The sequence below is a fragment of the Eschscholzia californica genome, unplaced genomic scaffold, assembly GCF_041429995.1.
Source record: "Eschscholzia californica isolate CP2 unplaced genomic scaffold, dmEscCali1.0.p SCAF_3, whole genome shotgun sequence".
Taxonomy (NCBI): Eukaryota; Viridiplantae; Streptophyta; class Magnoliopsida; order Ranunculales; family Papaveraceae; genus Eschscholzia; species Eschscholzia californica.
In genome coordinates this window covers 34,592,356-34,611,419 of record NW_028238420.1, presented here as the reverse complement: position 1 = coordinate 34,611,419, position 19,064 = coordinate 34,592,356, and the positions used below count along the sequence as shown (strand labels likewise).

Here is a 19,064-nt window from a genome sequence, read left to right as displayed (position 1 = left end):
ATTGTATATCAGTATACAATATAAATTCCTTCATATAAATGACCACTATCAGAAATTACAAGGTTTGATCAATTAAAAACTTTTAAATTTTTGCTGTTATCATTGGTTATTTATCAAAAATTACCGAATCCTGTGGTAAATCACGGATACTTGTGAATAAATTATACATACTTTACAGTAGTTTAAGTTATACCAGACAGAAATTGACATAATTTATCAAACAGATCTCTAAAAATTGATTTATGACGAAGCTTTGAACATCAGAAACTATGTCACAACAGAAAAAACCATAAAAATCAACCCAAAATCTCACCATAACGTTGAAACAAACTTCTTTATGATGAAAAATAACCATGAAAACTTGTGAATAAATTATACATACTTTACAGTAGTTTTGGTTAGGATTTTTTTTTCTGATTGATTCGGATAATAGGAAAGAGAAAATTGATTTGGTTTCTAAATCTGTATAGAAGAGAGAGAAAATTGATTTGGAAATATCCGTGGTGATGACGTTTCGTTTTGGTTATGATTTTTGTTTCTGATTGATTCGGATAATAGGAAAGAGAAAATTTACTTTCCAAATCTGTTTAGAGGAGAGAGAAATTATGATTTGTTTCTATCCATTTTTTTCTAATAAATCTCCATATTTTTTGCTAATAAATCTCCACAATTTTTGCTAATAAATCTCCACGTCAAATTTGAGCGTGGGACATTGATGGTAATGTGTTTAGAAAGTGAGGGTTTTTATGTCCATAATGTAAAAGGACTAAATATCCATATTTTGAGAAGATTGGATCATAAACCTTTTTTGAACATTATTTTGGTCTATATACCCACCGACCCTTTATAAAATTTTGATATACATGTACCTTTAAAGTTCTTACATAAGCAATGTAGGTGGCCGAATTTGACCGAATAGTTGTAGCCATATATGATTAAGTTTTCTAGATGAATGAACCGTCTACATATATATGGTAATGAATCTTTTTCCAACTTATCGCCAATGGACTCACATCCATAAAAGTCGGAGTCTAAGCTCCATTTAAGGTAGAACTTAAAAAGTTCCGTCAAAATGAAATAATATCCAATTTTATACCCTAATCAATATAAAGTAGATTCATATTTGGATGTAGTTAAATTTTTCCCAGTCTATCTATATCAAATATCTAGTTATGCAAAAAAAAAATATCTACACTAATTCTGTTTCAGATAATACAGGTTGCACCGAAACACATCAGTTTTTTCTTTTTTAAGCGAGCAAGACATAAATCGTTATTATGATATAGGTTTTTTTTGTCAAAAGTGAATTAAAAGTGAAAGGATACCAAAACCTTAGAGTGAATTACCTACCCAAACAATGCCTCAAAAGATGGATGCTTAACTATGGCTTTGGTGAAGTAAGAATGAAGTAAAGTACATCCAAACAACTTTCAAGGTTTTGAGTAAAGAATTGCAATTATAATTGTCAATGGTGTGAAAAACGCCTTCTATCAAAAACATTATCCATTCTTTTTCTGATTTCAGTTCTTATTCTCCAAAAAAAAAGGAAAGAAAAAGAGCTTCAAAGAAGAAAGCAAATAACACCAAGTTGTGAAGAAAACATCCTAACTGATATTTTAGGAAAAAAAATCCAACCTCCCACTAGTTTATGTGCATACATACACCAAGTTGGGAGGTTAGGGCACACATAGAACTTCTACGGTTGCCCTTAACATTTCATGAAGGAGAAGCACAGCCCGGTTTATGGGACCGGCCTTGGACGGAAAGGTGACATAGCCAGCCCTAATTGGTTAGTCAGTTTCTCTCTTTTCACGGCCAGACTATTGGGGCCAGCAACGTCACCTTTCGGCCCATGGTCAACCCTAAAAGTCACACCATTTAGCATTTTTGTTCATGTAAATGTAATTTTGTACTCAAAACCCACTGCCACTACAGAAAAGTTAAGAAAAAGTTATGTGAAATAGGGCAGTTGATTGTTGCTCTCCTAAGATGTTTTCTACACCTCTCATCAAAAAAAAAAGATGTTTTCTACACCAATGAGATAGGCATCCAAGAAAGACTAAAAAGAAACTCTATTGTGAGAATTCATTTTCCTTTCTCTTTTTGATTGCTTGGAAAATCTTCCCCTACCTAAAACTAAAGAAAGAAAAAGAAGTATACTAGAAGTTCTGAACTAAAAAAAAGTAACTCAACCAACCACCCATTTTTCATTCATAACTTTCTTCATCAATTTTTATATATACAATGTTGGGATTTCTAAACAACAATTGATAACAATAACATACATGGGTCACATTCTTGGGCTCAAGTTGGGCTGCTTCTGGACCTGGTTACGGGCCTGATCTTCGGTCGTTCGGATCAACTTTCTTCTTCTCCCCATCCTTTGATGAGGAAAAAAAAACATGATCACACAATCTAACAAATGAGAACTTTTATTATCACCGGTTCCAGTTACCCCTTCCATCCTTATGATACAGCCTCTAACTCGTTAACTCACTCACTTCACAGTTCACACACTACATTAAGAACATACCGATTCACAACCTGCACAATTCCAAGACAAGAAGACAAGGGCATTTTAGTCTTTTAAGATTTCGGACGAGAACAGTCAACTAATGTTGACTAACGGAAAGATATTAACACTGTACATTTCCCGCCAAAATTGCAGTAAAGACTAAAATAATGTCATTGTCAGTTTTCCAGTGGGAGTACAACCATTTGACAAAATACAGCTGTAATAATATAACAACCGGCTGAACAAGTCACTAGGTTAGGAAATCGGTTTCATAACAAATTGAACTCGTCGTCATCATTAACGTGACCCCGAGTCAACAGGAAATTTCCCACATTCTACTAATTTAACGATTCTCCTCCAACATCAAGATTAACGTTGACTTGACTAAAACCATTTTCCGATATTTAAGTACGAAATTAATCTCAAAAAAAACGTTTTAAACGGTTTCATATGACCATATCTAACCCTAGATTTGCCAGATTCATTCTGCTGAGTTGAATCGGGAAGTCACTGAGTCAACCCACTAAGTTCTCCCCCAATTTTGGCAAAAAGAAATAAAAAGAAGAAATTGAGTAAACAAAAGATGAGAATACCTGATTATAGACTTCTTCTGTAATTCAGTCTCGGAAAATGACGGTATCGGAGATCTCCATTAACGGAATTAAAGTTTCCGGCGAGAATTTTCTTGCGAAGAGATAAGAATATGATGAATTTGAAACCCTAAGTCTGTAAATGAGTTCAGGATTAACTTCATCTGGTAGATAAGTATGGGGATGGCCATTAACGCTATCTGTCCAGTTAACTCGAGTTAGGGTAAATTGGGTACAACCCTTTGGATCTTCCATTGATAACAGAGTAGGAAAGTAGTGTTCTTCTGGGTAACAAGAATGAATGTTCAGACAAGGTAACCTAAATTTCCTCCATAATTTTCGATCTCGAATCACCATTAATGAATGACGACGAGTTAGAATGAAAAATTGAGATCCAACTCTGAAATCTTCAAATGAAACTTCAGGCATCATAACATTTTCCCCTCTTGCTACGTATCGATCTGGTAGAGTATCTTCTTTATCAAGTATTTCAATAAAGCTTCTGTATTTGAATTGTCCATGACGATTCCACCGAGTTACTGACTCAGTAGAAGAATCGTCTGTATTAGGAGAAGCAAATAATGAGTGATAAACGAATCGGAACGAGTGAAGAGGAATACAGTGTTGAGAAATTAGGGCAAAAAAGGTATTAGTTTGATCATCAAGAAGAGCAGTAGCAAGAAGTCTTCTTGCAGCAGAAATTAGGGTTGGAGATGATCGTTTTGTTTTCTTACTGGCTATGAATCTACCCTCAAAAACACCACCAGGAGGATTCAATTTAACAGTCGGATCTGCGTGTATATAGATATTGAAAAGACGTTCATTTCCTTTGAAGAATTTTTCCCAGAGAGGAGCGAAAATTAGGTCAGAATTTGTCAAGAACAAAAAAGCTATCTTTGGTGAGGGATTTGTCGTACCAAGATGAGAAACAGAAGATCTTGACGATTGATGTATTGCTTGAAGAGATGCTCTACGAAAAAGGGCAAGATCATCAAGTTCATCAGGGAGAGAGATTGGGAGATGTTTTGGGGGAAGAATTCGAGGAGCGAGAAGAAATAACAAAGGTAAAGATAGTAATAAAGCGAATGATAGAACAAATGGCGTCGAAAACATGGCTCCCTAATTACAACAAACAGATGGATAGATACAGAATTCTAGAGAGAGAGAGAAAGAGATTTAGGGTTTTCAGAGGAGAGTGAGAAAGGGTGTGAAAGGGGGATCGAGGGTTTTGTAAAGAAATGAAAAGGATAAGTTTAATTGAATAAACAAAAACAAGGTTGAGGGTTTCTAAGAAAACAACAAAAATTAAAAAGAATCCTAGAAGAAGAGAGGGAAAGTTAGAGAGGGAAAGTTTAGAGAGAGAAACATAGATTGGGAAAAGAAATGTCAGAGTGACATCTAGTAATTAATGGAAGGTGTGAGGGAGAGGAAGAGAAAAGGGAAAATTTAGAGAGAATGATTTAAGTAGTCAGATGCATAATATGATTCTGTACTCTTAAGGGTTACATAATTAAACTGCTCCCGAGTTCTAGATTGCTCTTTCGGATCCACTTATGTTGACTGTTGGAATTGAATTCTGTTATATAATTATGACCCTTAGATTTGAAGTATACGGGATGATAGAAGTAAGCAAGCACTCCAATTGCTCCCATTCTCGTGCTTAACACGTTTAGGTAGTGAACCAAGTGGTTGATTGCGTTGATATGAACCAACCCAACTTCTACCACTAGCACCACCATCACTTTCCAGACAAAGGTCTTGGTCGTGTCGTGTCGGTTTGAGGGTTCTAAATTGATGCAGGCGCATAACGCGTGGGCCCACGTTCACGCGTGCCCACGACCTAGTCGACTACATTAGTGGTCCTAGTTAGTATAGGATTAGGAAGTTACCTTAATTTGGTATTTCTTTTATTTAGGAGTTTCTATGTTTTAGTTTCTTTAATATTTAGGAATCCTAGTTTGAGTCTATCTAGGAAAGTCTATTATCCTATAAAAGGAGGTCTAGTCTATTTTGTTATTCAGATTGAAGAAAAAAACCATTGAAGTTAATCAAGTTTTAGTTTATTTATCGTTTACTTTACAGTTCTTCGTTTATTTTATTGTTCTTATTTTAATTCCGCTGCGACTACATCATAAATCTAGACGAAGCTTCATCTAGTAGAACCAGACAATTTCATCTAGTTTTGCAGATAATCCTTCATCTGGAAAAAAAATGATGGTTTTGGCGAAGGGACTCTCTGCTTCGCCGGAACATAAAGAGAAAATAGAGAAAGAGAGAGAGTATTGTTGATGATGACAACCCGAGTTAGTCGTAGGGTATCGCCGAAATTGATGATAGGTGTGTCGCTCGAGTTGATGGTGGTGGTGGGAGGAAAGATGGAGCACAAGGAACTAAAAAAAGAAAGGGTTTTTTGGGCTTACCCCCTCGTCACTAATTGGTAATTGAGTTTACCCCCCTCAATAATGGGTAATTGAGCTTACCCCCTTGGACTTACTATTAGTGACAAAAACACAAAGGCTATGTTTGGCGTACGTGAAATAATTGCCACTACCACGAACAACTATTCTTCAATATGATTCACATTAGGGATTCTACTTCATTTTATTGTTTGATTTGGTCATGAATATGATTAGTAAAGATTGATTTTGTTTATATATTATTTACTTTCTGATTTTATTATCACACACCAAACATATCCTTAGTAGTTTTGACAAAAAATCTAAATTGAAGGGGGTAAGCTCAATTACCAATTACTTAAGGGGGTAAACTCAATTATCAATTAATTTTGAGGGGATAAGCTCAAAAAACCCAAAAAGAAAAAAATAAGGGTGGTTGTCTGTTGGGAGGAAATAAAAGATATCAATTTTTTTCTCACTCAAAAATTTGTACTCTGAACTCGTGAATTTGGCTACCTAATATACCTGGATTCCTTTATGACGTGCCTTATGTTTCCAAAAGGTAAGTTTTTCCCCTTCTTTTCTAGGTATGTGGGTGTTAGCCTGCCGGATATAACTCATCGATGTAGTTCGTCCCTTCCTCCAACCCTTTCAGCGCTTCCAGATGATCCTTTGCACCCGTATTCAGAATTTTACCTTCGCGGGTCTCCCCTCATTCTCCGAAAGCTTTACCGATCAGACTGGGAAAAATTTCTTTATTTTCAGGAGATGAGCCCTTAAACAAAAAAACCCACGTACATTACTTGGTTGTTGGCTAGCAAATCCGAAGGGTAGAAGATAATTATAAACCTAAAATTTGGGGGATAATACGAAATTAGGTCCATATCTGAGTAATATTGTAAAAACAAAAAAAAAAACTCGTATCGTAAAAGTACAATTTTACCCCCGAAATGAAATTTCCCGCCCAAATCAACGTGAAAATCATTTTTGAAAATTTCTGAACAAATTTCAGTTTGCTCTCAACAAATTCGTTTTTGCTCGAAATTTTTTGCAAAATCTTTTTACATTTCTTCTTTTTCATTTGACAAACACATTGACTGACACTAACATTTTGGCTAAACTATTTTTCGATTTGTCTTGTGAAAAGAGAAATGGTTTCCGCAATTTTTGCTATGCTTTCGACATAAATATTTAGACTAATGCATTTTTTTGTTTGTCTTTTGTAAAAATTAAAGTGTTATGCATATTATCCTTTGTATGTGACAAATCTATTAACGGACAAATAATATTTTGACTTTGTGTATGTTGTTAACAACATAATTATGTATGTTGTCAACATTTTATAATAAGTCAGGTAACTATGTATGTTGTCTAACATTTTATAAAATGTTAGGACATTATTGGACATGTCGTCCACATTTTATGACAACACAATTATGTAAGTTGTAAACGGTTTATAACAACATACTTATATATGTTGTCAACATAGAAGGGTAAAAAGAAAATTATGAAAAAAAATATGTCTGTCTTATTAACAACATAATCATATATGTTGTCAGCCGTTAAAAAAATGTTAAAAATCTTTTTTTTTGACATTATTATTTTGGGTGGTTTTTTTCTATTTAAGTCCAAATTTTGGGGTTTTCTTTTATTGTTTCCTGTTTTAATAGAGTGGCATAATTTTTCCCACTAACCTTGAAAACACATTACACATATGCCTTTAAGAAAAACATATGCCCTGACACAATCATCAACCTATTTTAAATAAATAACAAAAGAAAGTAAACCAACAAAAAGCCAATACAGTAGATAGAGACATCTTATCCTTCTATTTCTCTTAATAATAATTTGGTTGCTTGCAATCTTTGATTTGCTCAAACATCACTGCCTCTTAAAGCACTCAACTTTCAATATAACAATATTAATAGCTATTAATAGTTAAATTATTATTCTTATAAAAACATTGGGTCTTATTGTGTTTTATAACTTGAAATTCACCCAAAGTACTGAGTCCATGGTGGAGTCTGCGTCTCTACCCAAGTTTAGATGTGTTACATATTTTCTAAACTTTGTTAGTAATTGTTTAATAGTGCCCTTAGATGGTCAACAGTTGGTAGCCCAAGTGGTTCCAAGGTGTTGACATAAACTCCAGAAATCCCTGGAGGTCCCAGGTTCGAATCCCAGAGAAGGTGGAATCTTTGGTTATTTGAATTGGGATTATTAGGGTATAAATAAGGTAGTGTAGTTGGGCTTTAGGCCATTTATCTAGTTGGGCTATAGGCCAGGTTATGTTTGAGTGGGCTATAGGCCAGATCATGTTAGAGTTTGAGTGGGCGGGTAGCAAGCTTATCACATCTTTGATGTATTCAATGCCAATTGTACGACAATGTAATCGGTTTCCAAAAAAAAAAAAAATAGTGCCCTTAGATAGGGTAAAAGATTGATCGCAACATTCTGGCATAATTTCTATTCCCAGTCAATGATAAAAAAAAAATGTATATTTTCAAATAAGGAAATATTTTTTTGATGGAACACTACTTTTTTTTTTTTCAGTTGAAGGACGCTACTTAGTACTTACTGTATTATAACACCATAAGTTGCTATTAAATCATAAATTGAGAGAAGCAAGAAGCCTACTTTATATAGGAAGTGCTATAGTTTATTTATAAGAGCAGTCGAAGAATTAAAAGAATAATAAATCTTTCAAAGATATCAATGTGTTTAAAATGAAAACATCTTACTCATTTTATCTACACTTAGCAAAGTACTTTATATAGAAATCAAAAGAGGGATTGGGTTAGCCGTCCAAAATGAGGGAAAAAATAGTTCCCATCCTAGGTAACCAAAAAATGAAAAGCAGGTCCAAAGAGTCAAGTTGGGAAAAAAAATGACGAAATGGCCCTTGGAAAATAAAGTATTTACGGTTCATGCCATCGAAAATTACAAAATTGCCATCAAAATTTTCTCGGAAAACGATTTTTTTCTGAAAAAGAATCTGACAACCCGTCCATCAGAATCTATACTGTTCAGAAATTTACGGAATTGCCACCGAAAAATCTCCGGGAAACAAAATTTTTTTGAAAAATTGTTTGACGCACCGAGAAATTATTTTATTTACTGGAAATTTTCTTTTGTACTAGACACTTTTGTACCGGGAATTTTCTTGTGACCGGGAAATTATTTTATTTACCGAAAATTTTCTTCTGTTCTAGACACTTTTGTACCGGGAATTTGAAATTTCGTTTGAAAAAAATTTTGAAAATTTGAATTTTCTTGTGTACGGGAAATTATTTTATTTACCGGGAAGAGATGGTTTGCTGGGCGGGAATTTGAAATTTCGTTTGAAAATTTGAATATTCTTGTATACAGGAAATTATTTTATTTACCAGGAAGAGATGGTTTGCTGGGCGGGAATTTGAAATTTCGTTTGAATTTTCAAAAAAATTTGAAAATTTGAATTCGGAAAATTATTTTTTTTTGTCAGGAAACGTCAGCATGTCCCGTCAAAGGGCAAGAGGGGGATAAAAAAAAATTAGGAAACAATGAGTTGTCCTGACATTTAGACTGGAAACTCATTTTTTGGCAAGGTTGGATTTATTTTTGTTTTACCCCCAAAAATTAGACCTTTCACTCAAAAATCCAAATCAAAATAGAACTCCATCAAGTGAATTAATCATTTCAAAAATTAGGTAATATCGGCGAAAACTCATCTATTTAATTATACCTACATTTTTTATGGAGAGAGACTGAGTCATCCACAAACCTCTTTTATCTTGAATAGTCGAGGACAGTCCAAAGATGACATAAACTTCAGGTCTAATTTTCAATTCTTGATTTGTGATATGTCGAATTAAGAGTTCTTCTAAACTATAGCCGGAACTTATTTGGAATTGAAAGAATAGAATAATTTAAATTACCATATAGTCCTCATATAAGACTAATTACATAAATGGAGTAAAAAAAAATCAAACATGGACGGATCAAAATGAAAAGAATCACATTCTAATAATTATAGAAAGACACTAAAAGCAACTTAAATCTTCTAAACAATATTAGGATTACTTTATTAAGCTTAAATTTGGCCCATTGGTTGCACATTTAAAACCCAAAATTTGTAGGTACTTCTTCTCTCTCCTTTTCTTTTTTGGGTTAGGTAGGCAAATCTCTTTCTTTTTTGATTCTATGTTGTTTTATATATCGCCTATTTTGACTAGTAATTAATTATATAAAATGAGTCCTTTGGAGCTAATGGTACTCACAGTTGGGTGGGACTGAAATAAACAAATCTGAAAAAGAATATTATTCCTTTCCTCACTTGCCTATCTCGACCATAACAAGTAAGTGTTAGAAATATTTAAGTCAAACTAGATGTTAAATTACATATATTCTACCATTGTTGATGAGTACTGAAAATCTTTAAAACCCAATCTTTCTGTGTAAGTTGTTGTGTATTAATGGAGAGACACAACAAGTTAGGAACCCTTCATTGTTGCAATCACTCTCACATTGTTTTCGTTCAAAGAATGAGTATGATGAGTCTTACAATGCTCTTTGTCGGGGTTGCACTCGTATCTTACCAGCAATCCCACCACGGAAAGAGGATTGCAGACATGTGTACGTAAAAGGTTGTCTATTACTTGTGCGTATGAAATCTTTCACATCCTCCCATCCTAATGCATTTAATGGACATTGACTTTGAGTCAATTTGCACCCATGAGTAATTGTGTGCTACAATCCACTCACAATTATGCATCCTCAATGTCTATGAAATTTTTTCAATGTAGTCTATCCGAGACAATTCCAAGATCTCTTAGACCTATCACTGTGAATCCCTATGCCGGTGACATAAGGAGTTTGACCTAAATATTCAATCTCAAAATTCTAAGAAAGAAATTTTTTCGTCTCATGTAGAAAATTCTTATCACTACCGGTAAATAGAATATAATCTACATAGAGGATTAGGAATAAGTACTTGCTATCACTAATCTTAAGGTGCATAAATTGATCACCAATATTTTTAGTAAAACAAATAAGGTTAAAACGTTATGAAACTTTAGATACAATTAACATGATGCATATTTATTTTAGTCCTTGTATGGATTTCGTTGCCTTAGAAACTAACCGGTAAACCTTCAGGTCAACCCATGTACACTTTCTCTCCCAAAGCTCATTAAAGAATGTTGTCTTAACATCCATTTAGTGTAACTCGGACTCCAACGAGCTATCAAAATCGTAATAATTTGCAATGCATCCTTTTTGGAAAGTGGAGAGAAGGTTTCATAGTAATTCATGTCTTCTTATAAGTGTAACATTTGGCAATAAGTCTAGCCATATAACGTTCCGTGTTTTCAGAATAGTCTCTTTTGATTTTATGCACCCATCACAACCAATGGCATCAAAACCCTTTGGTAACTCAATGAGATGCCCGACTTGATTTTTAGCCATAGATTTCAGTTTTTATTTCAAAACTTATAGCAACAAATGCAGACTCTTGTCCATTTATTGCTTCTAAAAATGAATTTAGGTCAAGTTTAAATCCAATATCAAAATCACTCTTGGAGATATACTAGATTTTCACTATGAATAATTGATTTTCTTGTTCTCGAAAACCTTCCTAAAACCGTTCATGCATACTCACTGTGTGGACAGGTTCTTGTGGCATTTGTTTTTCATCAACCAGATGTTATAGTTACGGGATTACATCTTGTTGGCTTCCTTGCATAATGACCAAATTTATACTATCCATCGACAACTCAGATTCCCTCGTGTTTCCTCAAACTCTATCCGTTGGCGAAAATCACTCTCACTTGACTCAAAATCTAGAATTTATCATTTCTAGCTGCAACTATTCTTTAGGAATGTGACAGTAAAAATCGAAATCCCTTAGAGTTAACTGCATAAAATATTTGTTAGTTGTTCTTGGACTTTATGTGAAATTGTAAATTTCCACTCCGTATGACAACCCCATTTAAGGAAGCGATTTAAATTTCCTTTCCGTCCATTCCATAATTCAAATGGTGTCCGACGAACAACCTTAGATGTAACTTTATTTAAAATACACAAAATGGACCAGACATCCGAACTTTTTCCATTGTACCTTACACAATACTCCCGGCCTCTATCAAACCTTACAACCTTTATTTTCATTTCCTTTTGTTTCTCTACTTTTGCTTCATCTTTGTTGAAATCAGATAAAGATACATGAATCTTTTATGGTCATCAATGAAAGAGATAAAATTTATCTGATCCTTGAGGCATGGGGTAGGAAGTGACCCACACATGTTAGAGTGTATAATGTCTAGGATTTCTGAGCTTCGTTTTGGCACCTTAAAGGTCTTGTTTGTCTGTTTTTCCTTTATAATTTGGGGTGATATTTAAGCTTATATATACTTGTAAGATGTTACAGTTCCGCATGCAAGTAGTACATACCCGCCTGAGGATAATAACAAATGGTTCTAAAACTCAGAAATCACCGGGCAACTTGTTCGCATATTTCCACAGTTTATCTTTAAACCAAATAGATTTTCTTAGATTTTTTCACGTTCCCCATTAAGACTAATTGGTAACGGAGTTTACTCTTAGCATTGAGCTTACCTATTTAGATTTACTATTTCTAACGAAACTAATAAAGCACCGTATTTGACATGTAGGAATAGAACCATAAGTTAAATAACCTATAAATAAAATAAATTTATATTAATCTTATTACTGACCAAATCAAATAATGATGTATGTATAAAATTGCTAAGAATCACACTAAAAATCGTTGTTCCTTGTAATCACGTTTATTTCCCACACGCCTAACACGACGTTGGTGTTTTTTTTTAAAGAAATAGTAGATATAAATGGGTAACCTCAATTATCAATTATTGAGGGAAGTAAACTCAATTAATGTCGACAGTAAACTCAAGATACTCATTCCTTTTCTATAGAATAAAGATTGTATGTCTAAAATCAGACTGAAATCTAATGTGGACGTTCAAATTTATCTCATTTTATTTCTTGATAGATTAGGTGCTCGGGTTGGTGTGTGAGCACATTTGGTGAAACAACCTTTCAGATGCTCTCCCGTCGTGCCGAATACCCCTGACCTTTTCTTCAAGTAGGGCACGAGCTAGTTTGGGGAATCATGGGTCCGCCAGAGACTCGATTATGAACATAATGACAGGTTCCCGAAAAAATTTTGAAGACAAAGAAGTTGGTGCTGGAACAGTCGCTCTCCCAAGGAATCTGAGGTTTTCCTTGCCTTAGGCCTGCCTTTCACAATAATATAACAATCGTTGAAGCTCAACTGCGAGGTCTATTTACGCGACCATGCCAAGTAATGCCCCAACTTAAACCCTCCCTTCAATCCTCGCTCCCAATCAGTGGTTCAACCATTTACATCGAATTTTAGCTGGTTTTTAGTTCATTGTTTACGACAAACTAACACCTTGTGTTTATCACTTTATGTAGTATTTTCAATTCATTTTGGCCAGCGCTGTGGGGAAAGCTAAATAGTTTCCGGGGTGTGAAGACTTGGTCAAAAATTGGTCAATTTTGTTTGACAATTTTATTTAGGGGAAAACAAAATAGCTTCTCCACCTCAGCTCTCTCTCTCCACCTCACTTCTCTCCCTCCACCTCATCTTCTCTCTCCACCTCATCTTCTCTCTCCACCTCATCTTCTCTCTCTCTTCTCCGATAGGTCGCCGGCCGGCGACCATGAAAAAAAAAAATTCTCTCACATCTATCTCTCTCTAAACTCCGGCGAAGGGGGTTTCCCTTCGCCGGAGTTCCGGTCTGTTGAAGAACAGATCAGATCTGTTCTTCAACAGACCGGAACTCCGGCGAAGGGAAACCCCCTTCGCCGGAGTTTAGAGAGAGAGAGAGAGATGTGAGAGAAAAAAAAAATTCCATGGTCGCCGGCCGGAAAATTTTCCGGTCGGCGACCTATCGGAGAAGAGAGAGAGAAGATGAGGTGGAGGGAGGTGAGGTGAGGTGGAGGGAGGTGAGGGGGAGAGTTTTTTATTTTGAACCATATTCCCCATAAAATATGTTTCCCCGGAAATTTTTCAAAATTTTGCATATTCCCTTTAAAATTTTACACCCCGAAAATTATTTAGCTTTCCCTAAAGCGCTGGCCCCTTCAACAACATCGACAGTCTAAAAAAAAACAAATCGGGAAGGGACGAGAAATCATTTAAAAAGTCCATGAGCCTAAACGTCAACAACATCGACACATCGTCCACCACCGTCGCAGGATATCATTATCCATTGATGAAATCTCTGTCCACGGACTTCTGCCAGTCGACACAGATAAGGCTAAGAGATTCGAGTCATCACGTGATTATATCCCAAGCTTTACGGCCGTGGGATTAGGTGAATCTCATCCTGGGATAACGTGAAAGAATATATCTGACGGTTATTAAATTTTGTTAGTAAAATATAGTACTGTATTACACGTGATTGAGGATGCTCTTAATGAAAGACTTGCACGGCAGATGAATGATTTTCAGGGCTTGTACTACCATGTCCTCATTATTACTAAAATACCGTAATTAGGTAAAGGCCAGCGCTTTGGGGAAAGCTAAAAAGTTTCGGGAGTGTGAAGACTTGGTCAAATTTGTTTGACAATTTTATTTAGGGGAAAGCAAAATAGTTTCTCCACCTCACCTCTCTCTCTCTCTCCACCTCACTTCTCTCTCTCCACCTCACCTCTATCTTCTCCGATTAGGTCGCCGGCCGGAAAATTTTCCGGCCGGCGACCATTAAAAAAAAAAAAAAAAATTTTCCGGCCGGCGACCATTAAAAAAAAAAAACAAAAAATATTTTTTCACTCTCTCTCTAAACTCCGGCGAAGGGGTTTCCCTTCGCCGGAGTCCCGGTCTGTTGAAGGAATGAGGAGATCCGACGTCAAGTGCAGGAATGGCTGTCGAAGGGGCGGGAGAGTCCCTATGTCTTCGTGGGTCGTGTTCAACGCCTGCTTGACTAGCTCAAAAGGAGGCAGCTGGAGTGTGTAGATGGGCTTTGAATAAGATAAGGGTGAACTATTTCCAATAATGCCAACGATGGATGACATTATGGACTGCCTGTCGGGAGCGTGTTACTTTGAAAAGTCTGTGCTGGTAGTGGCGGCATCAAATCCGACGGGAAGGAAGGGAAAAAGGCTTTCAACACCAAAGACGGCTTGTACGAGTGGTTGGTGATGCCGTTTGGGTTGACGAACGCACCCAGTACGTTCATGCCGGTCTGTTCTTAAACAGACCGGAACTCCGGCGAAGGGAAACCCCTTCGCCGGAGTTTCTAGAGAGAGAGAGAGTGAAATTTTTTTTTTTTTTTTTTTTTTTTAATGGTTGCCGGCCGGAAAATTTTCCGGTCGGCGACCAAATCGGAGAAGACAAAGAGGTGAGGTGGAGAGAGAGTGAGGTGAGGTGGAGTGTTTTTTTTTATTTCCCCTTAAAATTTATTTCCCCAGAAAATCTCTAAAATTATGCATATTTCCTTTAAAATTTCACACCCCGGAAACTATTTAGCTTTCCCCAAAGCGCTGGCCTTAGGTAAATCTTGTCGTACACCCACTTGTTATCTTTTCTTTGATTTATGTCGGAAACAATTCCCCAATGGGGGACTTGATTTGACTAGTTAAAATGAGTCTGCTCTCTTAACCAATTGGGAAATTTTATGGGCACGCCCTTTATTTTTAAATACAATGTATTTTTTAAATTTGGCTTGATTAATTGGTTAAATGCAATGCTAATTTTAGGAGTTAAGTTCATCCATCTGGTTATGATTTTTTTTTTTGAGATCAACTGGTTATGATTGATTATTGCAATTGGTTTTCTCTCCTGAATCTACAAGGAAGATCAGGGATGTGTTAGGCAGTTGACACCAATTGGATTCCCCTCCTGAATCATAACCTATTGCAAAAAGGATGCTTCTAAAGGCATCGGGCCAAAAGGCTGTTAGCATCCATCTTTGTTAGCACCAGACCCAACCACTCCTTTCTCTGTTAGCACCAACCAACTATGTAGGCACCGGTTCCTTCTCAGTTAACCCTAACTCCTCCATCCATTTCTCACAAAACCAACCAGAAATTTCAATTTCAAACTTTCTCTCTCTCAGCAAGCCGAACTCTACTCACCAAATCGTTCCTAATCTCACGAATCTAATCGTAAACAACAATCACCTCTTTATTATCAAAACACCGCCCTCCAACAGAAACCAGATATGGATGACGAACTTGGCTAATCGCTCCGATTTCCTTCATAACTCGTTGACGATCCAAACCAGGTGAGTTCAAAAACTGAGTTGAAAACCTAGTCACGATTACCCGACTACCATTTGCTAAAGTACCCTTATAACTAACACCTCTCGAGTCATAACTCAGTACTTCTCTTTCATTAAAACCCCGAGTCTATGATAAAATCTCAGAGATATTGGCCGTTGCTTTTCTTCTGGGAGAATTATAACCGTTGATTTCTCATCTCCTCCTCTGTTTTTACTATTATAGTAGAAATTGAGTAAAACCACTAAACATAAAACCACTACTGCTACAAAAACCAGAAACTAGTTGGTGTTTTTTGATGAGCAGTTTTATTATAATCAGAAAATAATCTTATCTTCACAAGTTTCAGATGAAGGAATTCAAAGATGGGGTTCACTAATTGAACTGAAATTCCAAGATAAAATGTTATGAATTTGAGTATGATTTCCAGTTGAAGCAGAAAAACCCACAAACATATATTCATTCAAATAAGGTAAAAGATCAATCTTTGATGAAAAAATTGGTTTTAATGGTGGTAAATTTGTTTCATTTATTGAAGATGATGAGAGATAAATTTGAAGTAATCTTTGATTACCATCATAAGAAATCCAAGGTTGATGAATAGAACCATCATTTAATGAAACTCCAACCTCTGAAGCATTAATAGTAATGGTGGAAATAATACTACCCAGATTGATTTCAACATGATTATCATTAGGATCACCAAACTAAACATTCCTGCGATTACTTTATAATCTTCATCACAAGCATCATTCATTATTTGGTAATGTTGGTTAAAGGACCATTCATGAAATTGTTGTTATGTTTTGAATCAACTTTAATTGGTCTTTTTGATAAGAAGATCAGAAGATATATTGAAAAGATAAAGTAGAATGAGAACTTATTATCAAGGCCAACCATTTTAGAGAGACAAAGATAAGACAGAGTAAAAGGAACTTCACAAGTAAGCATATCTCTTAATGAACCTGTAAATATAAAGGATAATGGTTTGCCACATGTCTCAATGGTCGCCGGTAGGTGTCGGTGTCGTCGCCGAAGAATGTTGCACTCTTTTCTAGAGTTTTGTTTTGGGAGAAGAAGATGGAAGAAGCAACCGAAGTTTGACGTCAACCACATTAAAAACCACTGCTTATAGAGACATCGGGTCAATGACCATTGATCCGAATCAATAAAATTTTTGGATGCTAACAACTTTTTGGCCCGGTGCCTTTAGAAGCACCCTTCCAGAAATAAGCAATCCAATTCTTGCTTATAGATATGAATATATAACCAACATCTCCAAGCACGGGCGGAGCCAGGGGTAGGCTACCCCTGGCTGTAGTCAAGGTATAAATAGGATAATGGGATATATTTAATATAGTAGGGAAGGTAGCCAGGTCGTTGTGGCCATGCTCTATCACCCAATTATCCACTAGTTCAAACCTCTACTCCTTCTCATTTTAAATTTTAATTTCTTTTTGTTAAATATTTCTCTATTGGTCCCCTTTAAAGTCCAAAGTAACGCCCCAACCAAATTCTATTTTTTTTACCATCTTTTTGTGAAAAAGTCAAGTTTTACCCCCTTTTATATGTGTTATCCAAGTTAGGTTTAAGATATTTCCGAGTCCCCACCAATGATCACATACATTATAAAATTTTAAGAATAATTCTTCTTAAGTTCTTTATATTTAAACTATTAACGGAATTTTACACATTCGACCAAAAATTGCTTTGTAAACACTACTTCTAAGTGCATATACGTTAGAAATGAAATATTTTCTCTCTAAGTACTTTTAGGCTAGTCCGGGGTAACTTTATATCCTAGCTCCGCCCTTTTCCACAAGTGCTGATTATATATATCCAATTCTTCCCTTCTTCTTTCATCTCTTCTTTCTCTATCTCCACTAGAGCTTGGGTTTCCCCAAATCCTATATCTGATTTTGGGAAAACCTAAACCAAGTCTGAAGCTTCGTTCAATGACTGTTAGGAAGACTAACTAGCCTATTTCCTACCTCATTGTCTGAAGACCACATCCTCAATTTTAATGCCAAGGTCAACTCATGCATAAGGGATGGTGAATGGCATATACCAACACACCTCTATAACAACTAAGGTGAAATAACAACTCTCCTGAAAGATGTCCATATTGATGTCAATGTAAGAGACAAGTTGATTTGGAAATGCGTGATGGGGTGTACACTATGAAGGACACATATAATGCATTGAGGCATATTCTCTTAATTGAGGTCATTTGATATGGTTTAAAGATGCCATTCCTCGACATGCTATGTTAGGATGGCTTACACTTTTGAGAAGACTGAAAACATTTGCGAAACTTGCACGATGGGGGGGGGGGGGGGGTGGGGGGGTGAATATCGATACCAATTATGTTCTTTGTAATAGTGCGACGGAGGACGACTTTCATCTCTTCTTCAGGTGCTCTTACTCTTCGGCAAAATTTGGCGACGACTTTTAGAATATATGGGAATTCAGAAACCATCTCAACACGTGGGAAGAGGAAATCGACTGGTATATAAAAAATTGAGGAGAGTCATCAAAGATGAATTTCATTAACAAGATCATACTTGGAGCATATTTTTATCACATATGAGGCGAACGAAATGCTAGAATATTCAGGGGTAAAACTAAATTTGTTGAAGTACTTACATGGATCATAAAAAATGAAGTGAGAATGAAAGCAGCTTGCATGAATTTGGTTGTGGAAGAATCTATAGAAAATAGGGGGTTCTTTTGCAGCATTGGCATATCGGCCTCATATACCCAGTCTAGTGGCATTATTTGCAAATGGGAGCCGCCAATACCGGGATTTATGGTGATTAACACAAATGACTCCCTACGAACGGATAGGGCAGGTCTTGGAGCTTTGATCAGAGACTATCGAGGTAATGTTAGAGGTGCAGTTGCAGGGGTGGTAACTCCGGCGATCACGCTGCATGAGCTGCAAGGCATTGAAGCAGGGCTGAGACTAGCAAGCTCGATGAATGAACGACGAATTCAGGTGAGATTGGACTCAAAGACGATAGTTTCGTACTTCAACTCTATTAATGCTCACCCTCCATGGCACTGTTGGAGAATATGGAGAAGCATTTCTCAACTCAGGGAGTCCTTTGAATACTTCAATATCGAACATACTTATAAAGAGGCAAATAGGGCAGCTGATTATCTAGTTAGTCGACAGGCTGATCTACCTTTGCTAGAGATTTTCTTATCCCGATTTCCCATCAAAAGTAATGAATATCATTAAAGATGATAGATCGGGTAGATCATACTTAAGAAGTTAGTTTTTGTTTGTTTGTC

General features: G+C 36.0%; 2 protein-coding genes across 2 annotated transcripts; one reads left to right on the top strand and one right to left on the bottom strand.

Moving 5' to 3' along the window:
• Nucleotides 1-2,184: 2,184 nt before the first annotated feature.
• On the bottom strand, nucleotides 2,185-4,542 carry LOC147549774 (glycosyltransferase BC10-like). Its single transcript, XM_086672469.1, has 2 exons — nucleotides 3,109-4,542; nucleotides 2,185-2,544 (listed from the first exon to the last, which is right to left on the bottom strand). Exon 1 carries the CDS (start codon nucleotides 4,216-4,218, stop codon nucleotides 3,133-3,135), a length of 1,086 nt encoding a protein of 361 aa, XP_086528595.1. The 5' UTR covers nucleotides 4,219-4,542; the 3' UTR covers nucleotides 2,185-2,544; nucleotides 3,109-3,132.
• Nucleotides 4,543-18,438: 13,896 nt separating this feature from the next.
• On the top strand, nucleotides 18,439-19,011 carry LOC147549773 (uncharacterized). The gene has a single exon (XM_086668387.1). It carries the CDS (start codon nucleotides 18,439-18,441, stop codon nucleotides 19,009-19,011), a length of 573 nt encoding a protein of 190 aa, XP_086524513.1.
• The last annotated feature ends 53 nt before the right edge of the window (nucleotides 19,012-19,064 follow it).

Coding starts and splice junctions, on each gene's coding strand:
- LOC147549774 (XM_086672469.1), bottom strand. CDS start 4,218: ATGTTTTCGACGCCATTTGTTCTATCATTCGCTTTATTACTATCTTTA.
- LOC147549773 (XM_086668387.1), top strand. CDS start 18,439: ATGAAAGCAGCTTGCATGAATTTGGTTGTGGAAGAATCTATAGAAAAT.